At 46.2% G+C, this 23,311-nt stretch overlaps 1 protein-coding gene across 1 annotated transcript in view; it reads left to right on the top strand.

Moving 5' to 3' along the window:
* LOC137345649 (dynein axonemal heavy chain 11-like) overlaps positions 1-23,311 on the top strand; it is a 622,812-nt gene that overhangs the window by 332,594 nt on the left and 266,907 nt on the right. The window contains exon 39 of the mRNA XM_068008891.1: positions 19,922-20,049. Within this exon, the coding sequence (XP_067864992.1) occupies positions 19,922-20,049 (128 nt within the window). The remainder of the gene's footprint in view (positions 1-19,921; positions 20,050-23,311) is intronic.

The following is a 23,311-nucleotide window of genomic DNA, read 5'->3' as shown; positions in this document are numbered from 1 at the left end:
ACAGGAACCTGCAGAGACAAAGAGAGACCTCTAGGGGGCAGAGAAACCGTGAGGGTGCTGCCTCACCTAGTCGAAATGTCACAGGAGAATGCAGTTGAGTCTGCACAAATACCTGCAGGTAGAGGACTGTCCCAGAGAACAAAGGGGAGAGTAACAAAGATTCCTCCCCCAACAGTCAGAGGAAAAGGGAACCGCCCATCCCCGGAAGCCAAAAGTCTTTGCATGAATCAGAGAGTTCAGGATAGACCCGCCCCTCCTACTAACTCTCTTGAGGAAAAATAAAGAGGAAATTAAAGCAGCCCCGGCACCCAGAACAGATCATTTTAATGAGCTTTAAGATTGGTGAATGAATGGAAATGAATGAAAGAAATGCATGGTTTTCTTTCTGTATCTTATCTTTCTTATTTGATTAAAACCTTAATTAACTAATTAATTAATAAGTAGAGTAACTCAAACGGAGGGAGGAGATTACTGTATTTAGTTAGTATTTAATATTTATAATAGAAATCTAGCACTAGAGACCATATAGTTAATTGTAACATAATTTAGTAAGGATTTATTAAGTATTTATTTTAATTAATTTATTAATTAGTGCTAGAAATGTCAGTTAGAGGGGTAAAGTGCTTCACCTGTGAGATGTGGGAGGTCCGTGACGCTTCCAGTGTTCCGGACGATGACATCTGCAGGAAGTGTACCCAGTTGCAGCTCCTCACAGGCAGCATGGATCGGTTGGAGCAGCAATTGGATGCACTTAGGAGCATGCAAGTGGCAGAAAGTGTCATAAACAGGAGTTTTAGAGAAGTGGTTACACCCAAGGTGCAGGCAGATAGATGGGTGACCGCTAGAAGGGGCAGGCAGTCAGTGCAGGAATCCCCTGTGGCTATCCCCCTCTCTAACAAGTATACCGTTTTGGATACTGTTGGGGGTGATGGTCTATCAGGGGAAAACAACAGCAGCCAGAGCAGTGGCACCACGGCTGGCACTGTTGTTCAGCAGGGAGGGACAAAGCGCAGAAGAGCAATAGTTATAGGGGACTCTAGTCAGGGGCACAGATAGGCGCTTCTGTGGACATGAAAGAGACTCCAGGATGGTATGTTGCCTCCCTGGTGCCAGAGTCAAGGATGTCTCTGAACGGACAGGGGGCATTCTGAAGGGGGAGGGTGAACAGCCAGAGGTTGTAGTACACATCGGTACCAATGACATAGACAGGAAGAGTGACGAGATCCTGCAGGGGGAGTTTAGGGAGTTAGGTAGAAAGTTAAAAGACAGGACCTCTAGGGTTGTAATCTCGGGATTACTCCCTATGCCACGTGCCAGTGAGGCTAGAAATAGGAAGATAGTGCAGCTAAACACGTGGCTAAACAGCTGGTGTAGGAGGGAGGGTTTCAGATATCTGGACCATTGGAATATCTTCAGGGACAGGTGGGACCTGTACAAGAAGGACGGGTTGCATCTAAACTGGAGGGGCACAAATATCCTGGCTGCGAGATTTGCGAGCGTCATTCGGGAGGGTTTAAACCAGTGTGGCAGGGGGGTGGGAACCAGAGCAGTAGGACAGCAGGTGAAATAAATGAGGGGGAACTAGTAAATAATGCCAGTAAGACTAAGAGGAAGAGCAGGCAGGGAGATGTTGCTGACCACAGCGGGACTGGTGGTCTGAAGTGCATTTGTTTCAATGCGCGAAGTATAACAGGCAAGGCAGATAAACTTGGAGCTTGGATTAGTACTTGGAACTATGATGTTGTTGCTATTGCAAAGACTTGGTTGAGGGAAGGACAGGATTGGCAGCTAAATGTTCCGGGATTTAGAAGCTTCAGGCGGGATAGAGGGGGATGTAAAAGGGCTTTGGAGAGGGTACAGAAGAGGTTTACCAGGATGTTGCCTGGTCTGGAGGGCATAAGCTATGAGGAGAGGTTGGATAAAAACTCGGATTGTTTTCACTGGAACGACGGAGGTGGAGGGGCGACATGATAGAGGTTTACAAAGTTATGAGTGGCATGGACAGAGTGGATAGTCAGAAGCTTTTTCCCAGGGTGGAAGAGTCAGTTACTAGGGGACATAGGTTTAAGGTGCGAGGGGCAAGTTCTTTACATAGAGGGTGGTGAGTGCCTGGAACTTGCTGCCGGGGGAGGTGGTGGAAGCAGGTACGATAGCGACGTTTAAGAGGCATCATGACAAATACATGAATAGGATGGGAATAGAGGGATACGGTCCCCGGAAGTGCAAAAGGTGTTAGTTTAGACAGGCATCAAGATCGGCGCAGGCTTGGAGGGCCGACTGGCCTGTTCCTGTGCTGTACTGTTCTTTGTTCTTTGTTCTCTCAAACTCTGTAATGAAATGCGCTGTTTTACTTCAAATCGCATTTCATTGCCCTGGGTATGGAGATGTCAGGCAAACCCCCACCTGCCAAGACTGAGGCACACATTATTTCGCCACATGGACAAAAGTTTAAAATTGCAAGCCCTGACTGGAAGGACATTTGCATAGTACCAGACAATGTTGAAACAATGAGGACCCAGTAGTTGCTTCCCCAAAACACAGAAGTGGTCAAACCAGTTTTAGTCACATGACTAGCTGGCTGGATTTTTGGAATTTGAACTTTCAACAAAGGATTTGAACACAGAACGCCATGTGCTCATGGACTGAGAACATCTCTTCTCCTGTCTGCCTGCCTTCCTCTCTTTCCCACAGAACTGAATCTTATGAAGCCACGTAAGCTCGAAGAGAGAACAGTTTCCTACGTGAACAAGGTTTAAGACGAATACTGGGCCCCAACGAAATGCAAGACCGTATCTTCAATCGAGGACTATAGCAAGTTCGAGAAACAGTTACAAGATATTGCCTCAAACTGATCGTATCTTTTCTCTTTTCTGTCCCTGTTTGCATGTGTGTATCGCGTGCGCATGCTAGCGTGGGCGCATCATATATCCCTAGGCGTGAACCACATTAAAGTTTAAGTTTAAGGTTTAATAAATTTCATCTTTCTTCTTTAAACCAAAGAAAGCCTGTTTGTGCTCATTTCTTTGCTTTAGAATTGGAAAGTTGTGAACAAGGATTCACAAAAAGGGAGCTCAAAACACAGTGTGTTTAAAATAAAACCCTGTTACAATAAGCCCAGATAAAGACACCAAAAGATCCCTAGACACATTTCTCACCTGGTCATAACAAGGTGGTGTACCTAAATTTCCAAAAGGCATTTGATAAGATGCCACATCAAAAGTTACTACACAAGATAAGAGCATATGGTGTTCTTTCTTCTTTTGGGCCTCCTTATCTCGAGAGACAATGGATACGCGCCTGGAGGTGGTCAGTGGTTTGTGAAGCAGCGCCTGGAGTGGCTATAAAGGCCAATTCTGGAGTGACAGGCTCTTCCACAGGTGCTGCAGAGAAATTTGTTTGTTGGGGCTGTTGCACAGTTGGCTCTCCCCTTGCGCCTCTGTCTTTTTTCCTGCCAACTACTAAGTCTCTTCGACTCGCCACAATTTAGCCCTGTCTTTATGGCTGCCCGCCAGCTCTGGCGAATGCTGGCAACTGACTCCCACGACTTGTGATCAATGTCACACGATTTCATGTCGCGTTTGCAGACGTCTTTATAACGGAGACATGGACGGCCGGTGGGTCTGATACCAGTGGCGAGCTCGCTGTACAATGTGTCTTTGGGGATCCTGCCATCTTCCATGCGGCTCACATGGCCAAGCCATCTCAAGCGCCGCTGACTCAGTAGTGTGTATAAGCTGGGGATGTTGGCCGCTTCAAGGACTTCTGTGTTGGAGATATAGTCCTGCCACCTGATGCCAAGTATTCTCCGAAGGCAGCGAAGATGGAATGAATTGAGACGTCGCTCTTGGCTGGCATACGTTGTCCAGGCCTCGCTGCCGTAGAGCAAGGTACTGAGGACACAGGCCTGATACACTCGGACTTTTGTGTTCCGTGTCAGTGCGCCATTTTCCCACACTCTCTTGGCCAGTCTGAACATAGCAGTGGAAGCCTTACCCATGCGCTTGTTGATTTCTGCATCTAGAGACAGGTTACTGGTGATAGTTGAGCCTAGGTAGGTGAACTCTTGAACCACTTCCAGAGCGTGGTCGCCAATATTGATGGATGGAGCATTTCTGACATCCTGCCCCATGATGTTCGTTTTCTTGAGGCTGATGGTTAGGCCAAATTCATTGCAGGCAGACGCAAACCTGTCGATGAGACTCTGCAGGCATTCTTCAGTGTGAGATGTTAAAGCAGCATCGTCAGCAAAGAGGAGTTCTCTGATGAGGACTTTCCGTACTTTGGACTTCGCTCTTAGACAGGCAAGGTTGAACAACCTGCCCCCTGATCTTGTGTGGAGGAAAATTCCTTCTTCAGAGGATTTGAACGCATGTGAAAGCAGCAGGGAGAAGAAAATCCCAAAAAGTGTGGGTGCGAGAACACAGCCCTGTTTCACACCACTCAGGATAGGAAAGGGCTCTGATGAGGAGCCACCATGTTGAATTGTGCCTTTCATATTGTCATGGAATGAGGTGATGATACTTAGTAGCTTTGGTGGACATCCGATCTTTTCTAGTAGTCTGAAGAGACCACGTCTGCTGACGAGGTCAAAGGCTTTGGTGAGATCAATGAAAGCAATGTAGAGGGGCATCTGTTGTTCACGGCATTTCTCCTGTATCTGACGAAGGGAGAACAGCATGTCAATAGTCGATCTCTCTGCACGAAAGCCACACTGTGCCTCAGGGTAGACGCGCTCGGCCAGCTTCTGGAGCCTGTTCAGAGCGACTCGAGCAAAGACTTTCCCCACTATGCTGAGCAGGGAGATTCCACGGTAGTTGTTGCAGTCACCGCGGTCACCTTTGTTTTTATAGAGGGTGATGATGTTGGCATCGCGCATGTCCTGGGGTACTGCTCCCTCGTCCCAGCACAGGCATAGCAGTTCATGTAGTGCTGAGAGTATAGCAGGCTTGGCACTCTTGATTATTTCAGGGGTAATGCTGTCCTTCCCAGGGGCTTTTCCGCTGGCTAGGGAATCAATGGCATCACTGAGTTCCGATTTGGTTGGCTGTATGTCCAGCTCATCCATGACTGGTAGAGGCTGGGCTGCATTGAGGGCAGTCTCAGTGACAGCATTCTCCCTGGAGTACAGTTCTAGGTAGTGCTCAACCCAGCGGTCCATCTGTTTGCGTTGGTCAGTGATTATGTCCCCCGATTTAGATTTGAGGGGGGTGATCTTCTTGATGGTTGGCCCAAGAGCTCTCTTCATGCCATCATACATTCCTCTGATGTTTCCAGTGTCTGAGGCCAGCTGAATATGACTGCATAGGTGTTGCCAGTAGTCGTTTGCGCAACGCCTAGCTGTTCTTTGTGCAGTACTTCTGGCTGCTTTAAGTGCTGCGGATGTTAAATCGCTGGGGGCTTTCTTGTAGTTCAAAAGTGCAATGCGCTTAGCGGCTATGACAGGTTCCAGCTCTTCATTATGAGATTGAAACCAGTCTGCATTTCTCTTCGCACTTTTGCCGTAGGTGGTCAAAGCTGACTCATAGATGGCGTCTCTGATGTGGGCCCACTTGGTCTCAGCATCCCCTGTGGGAGTGTTTTGAAGGGCTGTTACAAGTGAATTTAGAAATTTTTGTAACAGCTGTGGGTGAGAAATTCTGCTCGTGTTGATGCGCGGGTGGCCCTTCTGCTTGGAATGATGCAACTTCTTTGGTCTGAGTCTAACCTTGCTGCACACCAGGGAGTGGTCGGTGTCGCAGTCCGCACTGTGGAAGCTGCGTGTGATTTGAACACTGTTTAAGGCGGCTCGCCTTGTGACAATGAGGTCTAGCTGGTGCCAACGACGTGATCTTGGGTGCCTCCATGAAACCTGGTGACAGGGTTTAGTGTGAAAGAACGAGTTGGTGATGCAGAGGTTATGATAGGTACACAACTCAAGCAGTCTCTGCCCGTTCTCATTCATCCTTCCAACGCCATAGCGCCCAAGGCAGGAGGGCCATGAGTCATGGTCGGCCCCAACCCTGGCATTAAAGTCCCCCAGCAGGAATAGGTGTTCAGTGTTGGGGATGCTGCTAATGATGTTATGGAGTTGTTCATAGAACTGGTCTTTAGCTTCAGGTGCGGAACAGAGTGTTGGAGCATAGATGCTGAGTAGGTGTACTGGACCAGAGGTGGTGAGCAGTCGGATGGACAGTATGCGTTCCGAGCCATTTGAGGGAGGCTCTATCATGCTGAGCAAGGAGTTTCTGATGGCGAAGCCCACTCCATGCTGTCTTGGTTCTTCAGGATCCCTGCCCTGCCAGAAGAAGGTGTAGTCTTGCTCTGCTAGAGAGCCACTCGCGGGGAGGCGAGTCTCCTGAAGTGCTGCAATGTCCACATTGAGTCTACTGAGCTCGTTGTTAATGATGGCGGTCTTCCGAGAATCGTTGATTTGTGTAAGGTCTTCCGACAGGCCAGGACACATAGTTCTGACGTTCCAGCTTGCAAAGCGAAGGGCTGGTACCTTCTTTCCTTTTTTCATGTTGTTTGGTGCGGTGTATCAGTCCACCTTTCGGGCAATGACCCTGAGCTCCAAGCACCCATTGAAGCAGGCAGACTGTGGCGGGACAGAACCTTATTGACCGGGGGCTGCCCGGTTTGAGGCGGGCGGTAGCTGTCCAGTGAGGTGCAATGACCTCTCCCACCGACAAAGGCAACCCGTGGCGCCCAGTTTCTACGCCAATTTATCTGGACTTATAACCCGTAACTGCTGCCTTCCGTGTTGTTTCAGTCGCTGTGAGGCAACTATGGAGTGACCTCTCCATGGCGCATGCCTGGGCAAATTTATGGAGGTTGAGAGTTGCCCAGTCGTCAAAACTCCCCTCTCGGCCTTTCTGGTGGGGTCCAAAGGAGTGCAGGACACGACGTTTGGCACCAGTATGGCTGCAGGAACTGCCGGAAACATGCCAAAGGTGACACATGACCGCCTACGGGGTTCCGCTCCGGATTTTCTGTTAGGGTTTACTCCCTTAGCCTTGGTCTCTCCCGAGACGCCCACAAGGCAGTGGGGTTGTTGGGGCCCCTACACAGGTGTAGGATGGTGCCGGTGGGAGGAGGGGATGCAAGGGGGAGGGGTAGAGGGAGGGGGTGCAGGGGAAGGGGGTGCGGGGTGAAGATGGTGCGAGGGGGGGGCGGGCTGGGACGGGGTTGTGAGGGGGTGAGCTGAGAGGGTGGAGCAGGGAAGGGGACGGGGGTGGGGGGGGGTGGAAGGGGGGTAAAGGGGGGGGAGGGGGGGTGGAATCTGGTGCAGGTAATAAGCCATTTCCTCAGTGCCCACCATCGACGTCCGGAAAGCTCATCCACGTCCTTCGGAAGGTGAAGCATCATTTGGCAGACTTAGAGGTGATTACATTTGTTAAGGGTTTTTTTTTTTTGCAGTGGTTTAAATAAAGGCATGCAGCATTGCCGACAGTGCGCTGCAGATGCTCTCCGAGCCATCTCCCGCGGGCGCTTTGAAGTTGCGGTGTAGTGGGTAACATATTAACATGGATAAAAGACTGGTTCGCTAACAGGAAGCAGAGAGTAGGGATAAATACAGTAGTGGAGTGTACAGAGATCAGTGCGGGGCCTCAACTATTTACAATTTATATCAATGACTTGGATGAAGGGACTGAATGTATGGTAGCTTAATTTGCCAATGACAGCAAGATAGGAAGGAAAGTAAGTTGTCAAGAGGAGGTAAAAAGTCTACAGAAGGATAGAGATAGATTAAGTGAGTGAGCAAAAGTTTGGTAAATGGAGTATCATGTGGAAAATGTGAACTCTACTTTGGCAGGAAGAATAGAAAAGCTGTATACTATTTATGTGGAGAAAGATTGCAGAACTCAGTGGTACAGAGGGATCTGGGTGTCCTGATATATGAATCACAAAAGTTTAGTATGCAGGCACAGCAAGTGATTGGGAAGGGAAATGGAATGTTGGCCTTTATTGCAAGAGGAATGGAGTATAACAGTAGGGAAGTTTTACTGCAGCTGTACAAGACCTTGGTGAGACCACATCTGGAGTACTGTGTACAGTTTTGATCTCCTTATTTGAAAAATGATATAATTGTATTAGAAGCAGTTCAGAGAAGGTTCACTCCACGAATTCTGGGGATGAAGGGCTTATCTTATGAAGAAAGGTTGAACAAGTTGGGCCTATACAGTTTGGAGTTTAGAAGAATGAGAGATGGTCTTATTGAAACATATTAGATCCTGACAGGACTTGATAAACTGGCTACCAAGAGGATGTTTGCTTTTGTCGGGGAGAGTAGAACTAGGGGACACAGTTTAAGAATAAGAGGTCTCCCTTTAAAAATGGAGATGAGGAGAAATTGTTTTTCTCAAAGAGTTATTCTATGGAATACTCTTCCCCAGAAAGCAGTGAAGGCTGTGTCATTGCATTTATTCAAGGCTGAGTTAGATAGATTTTTGACAGACTAGGGAATCAATGATTATGGGGGGGCAGATAAGAAAGTGGAGTTGAGATCGCAACCAAATCAGCCAACATCTTATCGAATGGCAGAGCAGGCTCGAAGGGCCTACTTCTGCTCCTAAGTCCTATGTTGCTAACAATAACACGTAGCAGGGCACCTTTTTTAACGTTTTGGCGTGTAATGTTTGCACTCATCAAGGTGCGGGATGTCAATAATGAGGAATGAAATACTTGTGCACTTTGAAAATTTAGTTTCAATATCAATAGGGTATAGTAGCAGAGTTGTTATATTACTCAAATAGTTATCCAGAGGCCTGGACTACTGATCCAGAGATATGGGGCTGAATGTTGTCAAGGTGGCAGAGGTGGCTTTGAAGGCAGGTGAGCCAGCAAATTTGCATTGCAGCGCAGCGTGCTGGTTGCCTGACATGAAGTCACCTCCATGCCATTTTACCAGAGGCGGCTTCTCTGGGAGTGTAGCTTCCCACCAGTAGTGGCGGGCAGGCAATTAAGATAGCTAAAGAGGCATTTGACAGGCAATTATGTGAAGCAGTGAAATTTTACCAGAGGTGCACGGGCCCCACACTGTGTGAGCACCTTAGAGTCCTCGAGTTATACAGCACAGAAACAGGCCCTTCGGCCCTTCCTGTTTATGACGGCCATCAAGCACCTGTCTATTCTAATCCCATTTTCCAGCATTTGGCCCGTAGCCGTGTATGCTATGGCGTTTCAAGTGCTCGTCTAAATACTTCTTAAATGTTGTGAGGGTTCCTGCCTCTAACACCCCTTCAAGCTGTGTGTTCCAGATTCCAACTACCCTCTGGGTGAAAAACATTTTTCCCAAATCCCCTCTAAACCTCCTGCCCCTTACCTTAAATCTATGCTCCCTGGTTATTGACCCCTCCGCTTAGGGGAAAAGTTTCTTCCTATCTATCCTATCAATGCCCCTCATAATTTGTATACCTCAATCAGGTCCCCACTCAGCCTTCTCTGCTCTAAGGAAAACAACCCTAGCCTATCCAGTCTCTCTTCATAGCTGAAATGTTCCAATCCAGGCAACATCCTGGTGAATTTTTACACCTCTCTGAGATTTGCCTACGTATCTGCTCCTCTATTTTTCCTTGACTGTTTGGAGGCCTGTAGTGGCCTGTAGCCAAGTGATTGCTCCTTTTTGTTTTTAAGTTCTACCCAAATGGACTTATTTGCGGAACCTTCTCAGATATTATCTCTCCTTACTGCAGTAATTGACTACTTGATCAACAGTGCAGTGCCACCTCCTCTTTTACACCCTCCCCTCTCACGCCTAAAGATTCTATACCCTGGAATATTAAGCTGCCAGTCCTGCCCTTCCCTCAACCATCTCTCTCTGTGATAGCAATAATATCATTTTCCCATGTGTTATTCAATGCCCTCAATTCATCTGCCTTACTGGTAAGACTCCTGCATTAAAATAGATGCAATCCAGCCTTGCATTATTCGCATGTGTCTTAACATTTTGCCCTGCCTTCCAAACTGACTTAGCTTCTCTTCTATATTTGACTGTGCATCACCCACTACTGTACCTCCACTCTGTATCCCATCCCCCTGCCAAATTAGTTTAAACCACCTCTCCTCCACCCCCCCCCCACCCCCAACAGCACTAACAAACCTCCCAGCAAGGATGTTGGTTCAGTTCCAGTTCATATGCAACCCATCCAACTTGTACAGGTCCCACCTTCACTAGAAATAGACCCAGTGATCCAGGAAACTGAAGCCCTCCCTCAGCCACGCATTCATCTGCTCTATCCTCCTATTCATATACTCACTAGCACGTGGCACTGGGAGTAATCCAGAGATTACAACCTTTGAGGTTCTGCTTTTTAATCTGCTACCTAGCTCCCTAAATTCTTGTTGCAGGACCTCATCCCTCTTTCTACCTATGTCGTTGGTACCTATGTGAACCACGACCTCTGCCTGTTCACCCTCCCCCTTCAGAATGTCCTGCAGCTGCTCCTTGACATCCTTGACCCTAGCACCAGGAAGACAACATACCATCCTGGAGTCATGTTTGCGGCCACAGAAACGCCTATCTGTACCCCTTACGATAGAATCACCTATCACTATATCTCTCCCACTCTTTGTCCTCCCCTCCTGTGCAGATGAGCCACTCGTGGTGCCACAGACTTGGCTCTTGCTGCATTCCCCGGAGAAGCTACCTCCCCCAACAGTATCCAAAGTGGAAAATCTGTTAGATAGGGAGATGAACCCAGGGGACTCCTGCACTACCTGCCTAGTTCTTCTACTCTGCCTGGCGGTCACCTGAGCAGTTTTTACCTGCGGTGTGACCACCTCCCTGTGCGTGCTATCCACAATGATTTCAGCCTCGCGGATGCTACATAGTGTCCCCAGCCGCCACTCCGGATCCAAAACGTGGATTTTGAGTAGCAGCACCTAGAGACACTTCCTGCACACGTGTTCGCCCAGGACGCTAGAAGTGTCCCTGACTTCCCACATTGCACAGGAGGAGCACTCCATGCTGCCGAGCTGCCCTGCCATGAATTACCCTTAATTTACTCCCTTAAATTACTCAAAAATTTGAATATTTGCAATAGGGACCTTGATTCCCTCAAAACAACTACCAACTATTTTAAAACTGTAGACCTTTCTCTTTACTTTGGTTACTTACCCAGCTATTTAGAGTTATTCCCTAACAGCAGTTACTCACCAACCAATCACCTTGCAGAATTCCTGTTGATATCATTGTTGACTTTTTAAAAATCTTTTTTCAAAATTGCTCTCTGCTCCCAGAAGGTAAGTGAAGGCCCCGAGCCTCGTGCTGAATTTATCAGCTCCTGGTTCTGGGCGCTCCCACAAAGTCCGACTGCTCTCCGCTCCCGGAAGAGAGCAGATGTGAGGGCTGCACAAAGGGAAACCCTTGATTGAAGTGGCTGACATTTAAAATTTTATATAAAAGGATTAAACTGTTAATAGAAGCTCTTGCACATCCACTAACCTGCCATTCTTGAAGCAGCGCCGAACCATAGGAATTGGTGACAGAGAAGGGGGTTCTTGGAGGAAGTTTCCATCACAAAGGTACAAGGGAAATTTGGCAGCTGAGGTCCTAATGCCTGAATCTGTCTCTGATAATGGGGGCCACCTAGTCAAAGGTAAGCTGGAGCAGTGGCCCCAGCAACAAAGGCAGTCACGTGGTGCCCATGGATGCAGAGGTGTGAGTCAAGGGCTCAGAGTGGCCAGAAGGCAATACCGAGGAATCGAATGTACCGCCAAAGGATAAGCTTCCTGAACAAGTTGGCGCAGCAGCACTGCCAATGGCTTCACCTATCCAGGCTGATGGTCGCTGAGTTGTGCGCACTTCTCGGCCTCCTCAAGATGCAGTTGACATATCAGGGGTGGGGGCGGCACCCTGCAGTATGCCCCCACAAGGGTTTCCTGCATTGTTGTGGTCTACTGCACTCTGTGCAACATAGCCATCCAGCAACGAGTGGAACTGGAGGATGGTTTTGGGCTGTACAGTATCATGCAGCTCATCTGAAATACTACTCAGACTTCATCTCAGAAGAGCTCAAACTGACACCAAAAACACAGGTTTTAACAAACATGGCAACCCTTCCAAACGATGCTCACCTTAATGAGGAAGTTCAGTTTGTTGCCAAGAATGCTATACGACTGATGGATTTAGTCACTTGGTTTGACGCATCACAATCCACAAAGCTTACAATAAAATAATGGGTTTACTGTTCTAGCTGAAGCACAGTCAAGTGGACAACACTCTGATGATGCTGAATTAAATGCCTATGCTCAACAGCTGTTTTCTTGCATGGAAAAGAAGCTCAAACAATATTAATGCTACGGGGAAGAGTGAAGCGGTGAAAAAAAAAGCAGCTTAGAAGTTTCAACAACCTTCTGTGGCGTCTCTGAAAGCTTTGCGTATCTTTGGCCCTGCACAAATGCACCTATTGATCGTGGATTTAAACTCATTTGATGCAATTCCTGGCTTTGACAAGAACTGTAGGCTGGAAATTCCTGCTTACAAAAGCATTGCAAAAAAACTGATTGTACTTTGGCCTGTGCTACGGTTTTGGAACTCTGGAATGCAGAATCCCCCACCTTGCAAGGCTAGCACAGTGCTGTCTGATAATTGCAACAAACTCTGTGAACATGGAGAGAGCTGTGTCTAAACACAGACAGGTGTTCACAGCGCAGAGACAGAGAATGAAGAAAGAGACAGCTGCAGGTTGCCCCATGCTCACATTCAACCAATGACTTTGGTGAGTAAAGAATATGTGACCTGTTATAATCAGCTTTTCACAATAGTTTTTGAGTATACAATAAATGCCATTTGAAACCAAAAACCTCCTTCGTCTTATGTTTGTTATGAAAAGATCATTTTTGTGGTTTGTTGCAACACCATGAAATTTATGATCTAATTTTGTGAAATACACGATTCTTAAAATACCATGACTATGAAATTTGTAAAATTTGACTGTGGCTTTGGTAGGGCCTTACTCGTGCTGCAGAGAGTGTTCTGTGAGATCACATAGTCACATATCCCTCTCAGACCTCACACACTGGCAGGACCTACTGACTATGCTGCAATCTCCCACATCAAACGACATGACAAATGGCAGTTTTCCACCTTAGCCATTTTATTCAAAATAAAGTGCATTTCTTCAACAAAAGCTTTTATATTGTGCACATAGGTGAACCCCTTTGTGATTTTACCGCCCCTTCTCTGCCTTCTTGTGAGAGCTTCTACATGGTGTTTCCCTTGTAGTGGAGCAATGGTGGAGGCTGGCTGCTCTAGAGGATCTCCTGACTGCCGAGACACCCTTAGCAGTCTTCCTTGGTGTCACTGTGCACCTGATGGCACTGAGGCAGGCTGCACCAGCTGCATTTGTGCAGGAACAGCCTTGGTTATGGGGGCATGAGCCTTATCATGTGTCTCAGTTAGAGGGACCATGAAACTACCAGATTGTCATAAAAACCCATCTGATTCACTAATGTCCTTTAGGGAAGGAAATTTGCTGTTCTTACCCATTCAGGCCTATATGTGAATCAAGACCCACATAAATATGATTGACTCTTAGCTGCCCTCTGAAATGGCCTAGCAAACCACTCAGTTGTATGAAACTGCTACGAAAAGGTCTAATAACATAAAACTGGACGTACCATCCGGCATTGACCTAGGCACCGGACATGACAAAGGCACACCCAGCCTAGTCAATCCTGCAAAATTCCCATCACTAACATCTGGGTACTTGTGCCACAATTGGGAGAGCTGTCTCACAGACTAGTCAAGCAACAGCCTGACATAATTATACTCATCGAATTATACCTTTCAGCCAACCTCCCAGTCTCTTCCATCACGGTCTCTGGGTATGCCTTGTACCACCGGAATTGGAGGCAGTAGTCCTCAACGTTGACTCCGGGCCCCATGAATCCTCATGGCATCAGATCAAATATGGGCAAGGAAATATCCTTCTGATTACCGCCGACTGCCCTCGCTCAGCTGATGAATCAGTATTTCTCCATTTGGAAGAATCACTGAGGGTGGCAAGGGAACAGAATATACCCTGGGTGGGGGACTTCACCATCACCAGGAATGGCTCGGTAGTACCACTGCTGACCGAGCTGGCTGAGTCCTGAAAGACGTGGGTGGCACAGTGGTGCAGTGGTTAGCAGCGCAGCCTCACAGCTCCAGCGACCCGGGTTCAATTCTGGGTACTGCCTGTGTGGCATTTGCAAGTTCTCCCTGTGACCGTGTGGGTTTTACGTCAGGTGCTCTGGTTTCCTCCCACAGCCAAAGACTTGCAGGTTGATAGGTAAATTGCCCCTAGTGTAGGTAAGTGGTAGGAGAATGGTGGAGAATATGGGATTAATGTAGGGTTAGTATAAATGGGTGGTTGTTGGTTGGCACAGACTCGGTGGGCCGAAGGGCCTGTTTCAGTGCTGTATGACTCTATGACATATTTGCCAGACTGGGCCTGTGGCAGGTGGTGAGAGAACCAACACGAGTGGAAAGCATACTTGACCTCATCCTCACCAATCTACCTGTAGCAGATGCATCCAGTCTTGCAGAGATGAAGTCCAGTCTTCACAGTGAGGATATCAACCTCCCATCATGGATACCATCGTGCTAAATGGGATAGATTCAGAACAGATCTAGCAGCTCAAAACTAGGCATCTATGAGGCACTGTGGACCATCAGTAGCAGCAGAATTGTATTCAACCACAATCTGTAAGCTCATGACCCAGCATTTTTTATTCGTTTGTGGGATATGGGCGTCGTTGGCTAGGCCAGCATTTGTTGGCCATCCCTAATTACCCTTGAAATGATTGGCTTTCTTGGCTATTTCAGAGGGCATTTTAAGAGTCAGCCATATTGCTGTGGGTCTGGAGTCAAATGTAGGCCAGACCAGGTAAGGATAGCAAATTTCCTTCCCTAAAGGACATCAATGAACCAGATGGGTTTTTACAACATTCGACAATGGTTTCATGGTCATCATTAGACTAGTTTTTTAAATTCCAGATTTATAAATTGAATTCAAATTTCACCACCTCCCGTGGTAGGATTTGAGCCCATGTCTCCAGAGCATCAGCCTGGGATCTGGATTACTTGTCCAGTGGCATTACCACTTCACCATCGCCTCCCCCATATCCCTCACTCTACAATTACCATCAAGACACAGAACCAATTCTGACAAGTGCAGAAGAGCATGCCAGGAGCAGCACCAGGCACATCAAAAAATGAGATGCCAACCTGGTGAAGCTCCAACACAGGACTACATGTATGTTAAACAGCAGAAGCAGCACGCTATAGATAGAGCCAAGCTATCCCACAACCAATGGATCAGATCAAAGCTATGCAGTCTGACCACATCCTGTCCTGAATGGTAGTGAACAATTAAACAACTGACAGGAGGAGAAGGCTGCATGAACAAACCCATCCTCAGTAATGGGGGAGCCAAATACATGAGTGCAAAAGGCGAGGCTGAAGCATTTGCAACCATCTTCAGCCAAAAGTGCTGACTGGATGATCCATCTTGGCCTCCTCCTGAAGTCCCTACCATCACAAATGCTATTCTTCAGCCAATTCATTTCATTCCAAATGATATCAAGAAACGGCTGAGAACACTGGATACTGCAAAGGCTATGGGTAGTGATGACATCCCAGCTGTAGAAGGCTTGTGCTCAAGAACTAGCTGCACCTCGAGCCAACTCTTCCAAAACAGCTACAACACTGGCATCTACCCGACAATGTGGAAAATTGCTCAGTAATGTCCTGTCGACAAAAAGCAGGACAAATCTAATCCGGCCAATTACCATCCCATCAGTCCACTCTCATCAACAAAGCGATGGAAGGTGTTGTCGACAAAGCAATCAAGTGACACTTACTCACCAATAACCTGCTCACCGATGCTCAGTTTGGGTTTGCCAGGACCACTCAGCTCCAGGTCTCATTACAACTTTGGTCCAAACATGGACAAAAGAGCTGAAATCCAGAGGTGAGGTGAGAGTAACTGCCCTTGACATCAAGGCAGCATTTGTTCGAGTGTGGAACCAAGGAGCCCAAGTAAAACTAAAGTCAGTGGGGATCGGGGAAAACTTCACTGGCTGGAGTCATATCTAGCACAAAGGATGATGGTTGTGGATGTTGGAAGCCAATCATCTCAGCCCCAGAATGTCAATGCAAGAGTTCCTTAGGTTAGTGTCCTGAACCAAATCATCTTCAGATGCTTCATTAATGACCATCCCTCCATCATAAAGTCAGAATTGGGGATGTTTGCTGCTGAATGCAATGTTCAGTACCATTCGCAACTCCTCAAATAGTGAAGCAGTCCACACCTGCATGCAGCAAGATGGGCAATAAATGCTGGCCTAGCCAGCAACACCCACATCACATGAACGCATAAAAAAAAGTGCTACAATCCTCCTCACTATTAAATACATTTTCAAGCTTTTCATCATTGGCAAACTTTGAAATTATGCTCCCTATACCGAAGTCCAGATCATTAATTTATATCAAAAAGAGCAATGCTCCTAATAATGGTAAATTATATACTTCCCTCTAGTCCAAAAAACAACTGTTCACTACTATCTCTAATTTCTGTCTTGCCAATTTCTTATCAATGTGCCACTGTCCTTTTAACTCATGGGCTTCAATTTTGCTAACAAGTTTATGTGGCACTTTATCAAACACATTTTGAAAGTCTAGATACACAACATAAACTGCACTGCCTTCAACAACCCTCTTTGTTATTTCATTTGTTCCAATCCTGTTAGAGACCAGTAACTTTTTTAAAAGAAATTCAAACTCCCAGTTATTAACTGAAAGAATTGCACAAGATTTCACATTTTAAACAAAAACATTTACTATACGAGAGTTAAACAAAGCAAGCCTTACTAACTTAACAGTGTATTCTGTAATCATTTATACTTTCAACCCAAAATCTCAATAGAACATAAAGTCTTATATTTTAAATCTGAAAATCTCAACAGAAACTCCCCTTTAACTTTTACTTCCACCCAAGAGTTCCCCTATACTTGGCAGGATCTTCAGGGTTCATTTAATTCTTCTGAGACCACCCCAAAGCATACCACAGCTTTCAAGAATTCAATTTGTCTCTCCTTGGTGTTACAGCTGTCCTCCGAGGTATGAGATCCCTTGTGGTCCTTCCGCTAGCATCCAGCAAGGCGAACCCTTTAACATTCCTTCAACACCTCACAATTGTGACTTCCCAGATCAAGCATGGGCATCACAGGCACTCTTGCGTTGTGATTTCAAATCAGAAAGCACCCTTGGCTCCTGATAGCCCTTAGCTACTGGGTCGTGCTGCTTCCAAACACCAACTGCTGGCAGCTCTTTCTCTCTCTCTCTCTTTCTCTCTCTCTTTGCTTCCCAAAACACCAACTGCCCTTTTTGTGAGCAATTACAGAGATAAAACCTCAGACCCAAAAGGTATTTCCCTGCATCATCTATCTCCATAGCATTGTGATACATCTGGGATGTCCCAGATAGAAATTTAAGCTAATTAACTCCAACTCCAAAACTTACTTTTGATTCTGGGTACCCACATGAATAATTCACATTGCTAACAAAGGCAGGGTAATTCTCTTCAGACTTACTGACTTCAGTTCCCTAACTAAACGGGGCCGCTTGCTGTTTTATGGCTCAGTACTCTAATTCTGACCCTGTAAGGACATAGAGAAAGATATTTGAAGTGTAAATATCTTGCGTGGTCTGGAAATCTCTATGTTCCAGAGTTTCGATTACCCTACATCTACAAATTTAATTTCCCCAAAACTAAAAATGACTTCTTAAAAAAAATTTATATAAACCATGAGGCTAGGAATCCTGAGGTGAGGAACTCACCTCCTGACTCCCCAAAGCCTGTCCACCATCGACAAGGCACAAGTCAGGAGTGTGATGGAATACTCTCCACTTGCCTGGATGGGTGCAGCTCCAACAATACTCAAGAAGCTCGACACCATCCAGGACAAATCAGCCCACTTGATTGGCAGCACATCCACAAACATTCACTCCCTCCACCACCGACGCACAGTGGCAGCAGTGTGTACCATCTACAAGATGCACTGCAGCAATGCACCAAGGCTCTTTAGACAGCACCTTCCAAACCCGCGACCTCTACCAACTAGAAGGACAAGGGCAGCAAATACATAGGAACACCACCACCTGCAAATTCCCCTCCAAGTCACACACCATCCTGACTTGGAACTATATCGCCGTTCCTTCACTGTCGCTGGGTCAAAATCCTGGAACTCCCTAACAGCACTGTGGGTATACCTACCCCAAATGGACTGCAGTGGTTCAAGAAGGCAGCTCACCACCACCTTCTCAAGGGCAATTAGGATGGGCAATAAATGCTGGCCTGGCCAGTGATGCCTACATCCCATGAATGAATTTTAAAAAATGAGCTAAATGATTGTAACACATTGAAGCACTCAATCAAATTAGTCAGACATGACTTTTCATTAATAAATCCATGTTAGCTGTGATTTATTAACCAGTACTTTTCCAAGTGACAGTTGTGTCCCCGATTATGGGGCGGTATTTAGTGGAGTCCGTGGGGGTCTCGTCCACTGGCTGAAGAGCAGCGAGAGCTCCGCGTTACCTCTTTGCTGGAAGGCCTGCTGCATTACATGCTAATCAGGCACTTAACTAGGCAGCAGCAGGCCTTCCCCGGGATTAAAGACCCCAGGGACAGAAGTCCTGCCTGCTGAGAGCTGCTAGCCAATCAGAGGCCGGCAGTTCCTTTGCTCAGCAGTGCCACCAAGGTGGTGGTGATTGCTTCCAGTAATGCACCCACTTGAGGTGCAGGATTGTCGATGGACCCAGGCCACAGGTGAGCGATGACGGGAGGAGTTTCATGAAGTGAGGTTCACAGGGCTGGGGTGTGTAGGGGGGCTGGCAGCAAGGGCAGGGTATTGGGGTATTGGCTCTCAGTGGCAGCCCCTCCCACTGCCTGATGCCAGGTCCCTCGATCAGGCACTGTGCCTTTGAACGAGGGACCCCCACTCACCCCCCCAGGAACCAGCAAGCAACCTGCACAGGTTTGCTCGTCGTGGTCCCTGCATGGCAACAGGTCACCTACTGCTCGGCTAATAGCAGTGGGGTGGGAGGAAAGAGGCCCTTAATTGGGCATTAACTGCCCACTTAAGGGTCTCAATTGGTGGTGGGGTGGGAAGTCCGTCCATAGGCCTTCCCACCACAGACTTAATTGGGGTGGAAGCAGGAAGGTAGCAGAGTGCTCATCCGCCACCATCCCGCCGATTAAATGCCCTCCCTGCATAAGGAGAGGATAAAATCCAGCCTGTGGTCTCTAGAAGTTTCCCTACCACTGAGTTAGGCTGACCGTCCTGTAGGTTTCTGGTTTATTCCTCTCCCCTTTTTTGAGCAAAATTTGCAACCCTTACGTCCTCTAGCACCATTCCCATATCCAAGGAGGATTGGAAGATTGTGGCCAAAGCTTCCACTATTTCCACCTTTGCTTCCCTCAGCAATCTTGGATACACCCTATCTGGAATGGGTGATTTTTCTACTTTGAGTACTGTCACTCAAATTTGCCCAGTCAAATCCTGCCCTGTCTCATGTGGTAATTATGGTTAAAACAGGTATTGCTGGGTAGTCATCAGGAGCAAGATGACTCTTGCTGTTTCTTCCATTCCCTGGCCTAGTGCTCCTAAGACCAGTTGTAGCATCTCTGCTACAACCCCAGGTGAAATTTGTTAACTCACCACAGACCATCTTGCTTTGTCTAGCTCAATACTTCAGTACTGAGTACAGTGCAATTACTCACTAAGCCATGGGAAAACAGCCAACAGTGAAATGTAACTTGATATCACACTCCTATCTGTTGTACATAGTATTTTTTTTGGGCAGGTGGAAAATTCTTAAAATACAATTGAAAGTTAGTTTTGGTAAAGCTGTGCATAACTGCATTTCTTCTATATTTGCTGTTTCTGTTCACAGGTCTTTTTTCTTCTATCATGAGAGAGCAAGCCAACATAACTCATGATGGTCCAAAATGGATTGTGCTGGATGGTGATATAGATCCCATGTGGATTGAGTCACTAAACACAGTTATGGATGATAATAAGGTAGATAATGTTTTCGTTAGAGAATAGTACATGTGTCTGTTAGGAAATATCAATATACTCGAGGTGGGCACTCATCTGAAACTATTGATTAAACCATTCCACAAATTTGCATGCGTGTTATTCTGTTCTCTTGTAAAATCCTGCCTATCACATGAATGCTCTGATTAGTCTGAAGCAGCCCAACTTAACAGAATCTTTCATTTCATTATTTAAATCCACTATTAATGCTGCTCAACAAAATCTTATTTTCAGCTTTTTTTTTAACCTCCCACTCTTACCTTGATGGTCTAGGTAAAGAGCCTGTCCTCTAATCAATCCATTTGAACACTAAGGGCTGAGTTTTCTCTGTGGGCTTCTGAACCCTGCCATCAGGTTCCCCCACCAAGCTGGACTGAGGGGCTGGATCCATGGGAAACCCCTCGAACTGTATCGTTAATATTCTCAATTGCTGTAAATGTAAAACTGTAATTGACATGACAATTGTGAAACGGAAGGGTTGGGAAGAAACTCATGACAGTATTGAAGGAAACTGATCTCCCTTGCAATGTTTGTATTTTTTGGTGCTGTTTGGAAACTGTTTGGCAATGTAATTTTTACAGATTTTTATGAATAAAGTATATTTTGGAAATAAAAAAAAAAAAATCAGGCTCAAGTGCTTCCACTGTGTGGGAAACAATCTCTCATTGTGATTTTCCCCGAAGCGGCCAATTAATGGCCAGAGGGCGGGCTCACTGTTCAGTTAAGGATGGTGGGTGGACTCTTGAAGCTGACGGGTCAATCAGAGGCTTTCCAGCTTGAAAGCAGCAGCAGGATGCCATGGCAAGTAAGTGAAGGAGAGGGTGCTTCACAATGGACTTCAAAATGGCCTTTGCAGCTGGGCCACAACTACAGGAAGGAAACCTCTCTATATGGCGCCCTGCCGCTGCTGCTGCTACTGCTCCCAGGCTGGCAGGCAGGACCTCTAAGCCTACCTAGAGTGCAGGCTCACTGGCCTGCCACCGGGAGGCCATCACCAGGCAGCTAAACTCCCCTGGTGCATCTGGGAACCTGAAGGCCGACTGGGAATCCCCATCCCACTTCCGTGAAAATGGCCCAGGGTGGGATCCCACAGGGAAACCGGCACACATGCTGGCAGCGCCCACCTGTCCTCGTTCCCGGCCCCGACAGGAACTCAAAATCCAGCCCCAAGTTTTATCCCCATCAGCTCCATTGTATCCTCTGCTCTCAGGACACCATTAAGACCTCTAATCCTGCTGATGCCTAGCTGTAGGCCTCTGAACATATTCCTGTTCTGTGCCATGTTTTAGTGTCTTAATTCAGGTTACATTTTCTTCTGGAAATTTGTTCCTGTACAAAGAATCGCTGTAAAAGATGGTCTTCTCAGCTTCCTAAAATCATTAAAACCTCTGTTTCAGCTAGATTGCATGCCTACAGTGCGCACAATCTCCAGACCTCTCTCAGTGTAATGGCTGAATCATTACATTTTGATTTGTGTCATGTCCTTTGGGGCATAAAAAACTAATTTCATTCAATTTTTCAAGTCTGTCCAACAGCTACCACATCTTACTTTGGATAGCTGCACCTTCAGTCCATCGTCAATCTTTGACATTCACTAGCTCCTCTAAATCCCCACTTTTCCTTCACTGATATGGGCGCCTCCAAGAATCTTGGTTTCTCCTTTTGTGCCAAATACATCTTTTCTCCTCAAAAACTCTCAATCTTTATTGAAGCCAAAGTAACTCCCAGACTGGAATACTGTGCCGACATTTAGGGAGGATTCTTCAGCACTTCCACTCCTGGACTGGAAAAAGAAAAAGATGTTATCTGATGTGCACTTCCATTGTTACTTGTAGCCTGCAATGCTCTTTTTCTGTTGCAACCTTTCTTGTCGTTATTTTATTGATACTACTATGGCCACTGCTTCTCTGAATGTTCTCCCTCACTTTTGCAAACTCTACAGATGCTATCCTCCACACATTTTTTTCCTCCTAAAACCCATTGTGTGGGTTATCGCAGGTAAATTTAGACTAATTACACAGACCCCTCCTCTTGCTCATTCTTTTAATTTACCTCAGAACTGTGCAATTAATTTCCTTCTTCAGTCTTTTGCTCTTCCAACAATCTTTTGTTTTTCAAAACCCAAGCTTGGCATCACCAAACTATTAGTTTCTGATTTACCTCATCTCCTTTACTATTTCCAACCGTGAAGATGTCCTTCCCTGCACCCTAGTTTCTCAATAATAAAAAAAAAACTAAGAGATATGAAGTTTCCATTTTAATGCTAGAGTCTTCGGAAGCGCCCTTCAGCAAATCCATGTGGTAGTTGTAAACAATAGTGTTCAGATCCAGTCATTTTATAATTTCTTGCCTTGGAGTAAATTTAGAACTTTGCTGAGCTGATCTCTCTCCAGTCCATTGGTGTTCATAGAATCATACAGGTTACAGCTCAGAAGAAGGCTGTCTCAGCGCTAACTCTTCAAACCTTTTACTATGACTCTATTGCTAGTTCTGTCCCCTTTCCTTATATTTTATATTATTTCTTTTCCAATATTTTTCCAATTCCCTTTTAAATTACTTTATACTCTCTGCCCCAATAGGCATATATGGTAGCATTCCATGTTCTAATAGCCCTCTGTAGGGGAAAAAAGCATAACTTTACCCTTTGTTCATCTGGTAATTAAGCTGAGTCCATGCCCCCTAGTTACCGATTCACCAACCACTGGAAGCAATCTTTCACTATTTACCTTCTTCACAATCTTGAAACCAATACTGAATCTGTTAACCTGTGCCACAGTGAAAAAAAATGATATTTTTCAAGCCTGTCTTTACAACTATAACCTCTTATTCTTGATCTAATTTAGTGATCCTTCACTGTACCCTTTCTATGTTTCTAATATCCTCACTGGAACTGGCCAAAACTGCAATCAATACTCCATCAGTGGCCTAACTAATGTCTTGTATGAGTTCAATATCACTTCCTTACATCAATATTCAGGATCCCAAATATAAAATCCAGAATCCCATTTGCCCTTTTTGGCCTCCTCTTCTTGCATTCCAACCATTAAAGATCTATGGGATAATATTTCAACTTCATCCCCTGGACTGTAGCCTGGCAAGTCAGATCACTTGTTTGTTGAAAATTGAACAAGTTCCACAATGAAAAATGGATCCAACCTGCCAGACTATCATCCAGGGACTGAAGACAAAAATCTACCCCATGACCTTCACCCTAAAATCTCTCTGTTCCTCCATTTTAAGAGTC

The sequence above is a fragment of the Heterodontus francisci genome, chromosome 2, assembly GCF_036365525.1.
Source record: "Heterodontus francisci isolate sHetFra1 chromosome 2, sHetFra1.hap1, whole genome shotgun sequence".
Lineage (NCBI taxonomy): Eukaryota > Metazoa > Chordata > Chondrichthyes > Heterodontiformes > Heterodontidae > Heterodontus > Heterodontus francisci.
This window is presented reverse-complemented; position numbering and strand designations above follow the sequence as displayed.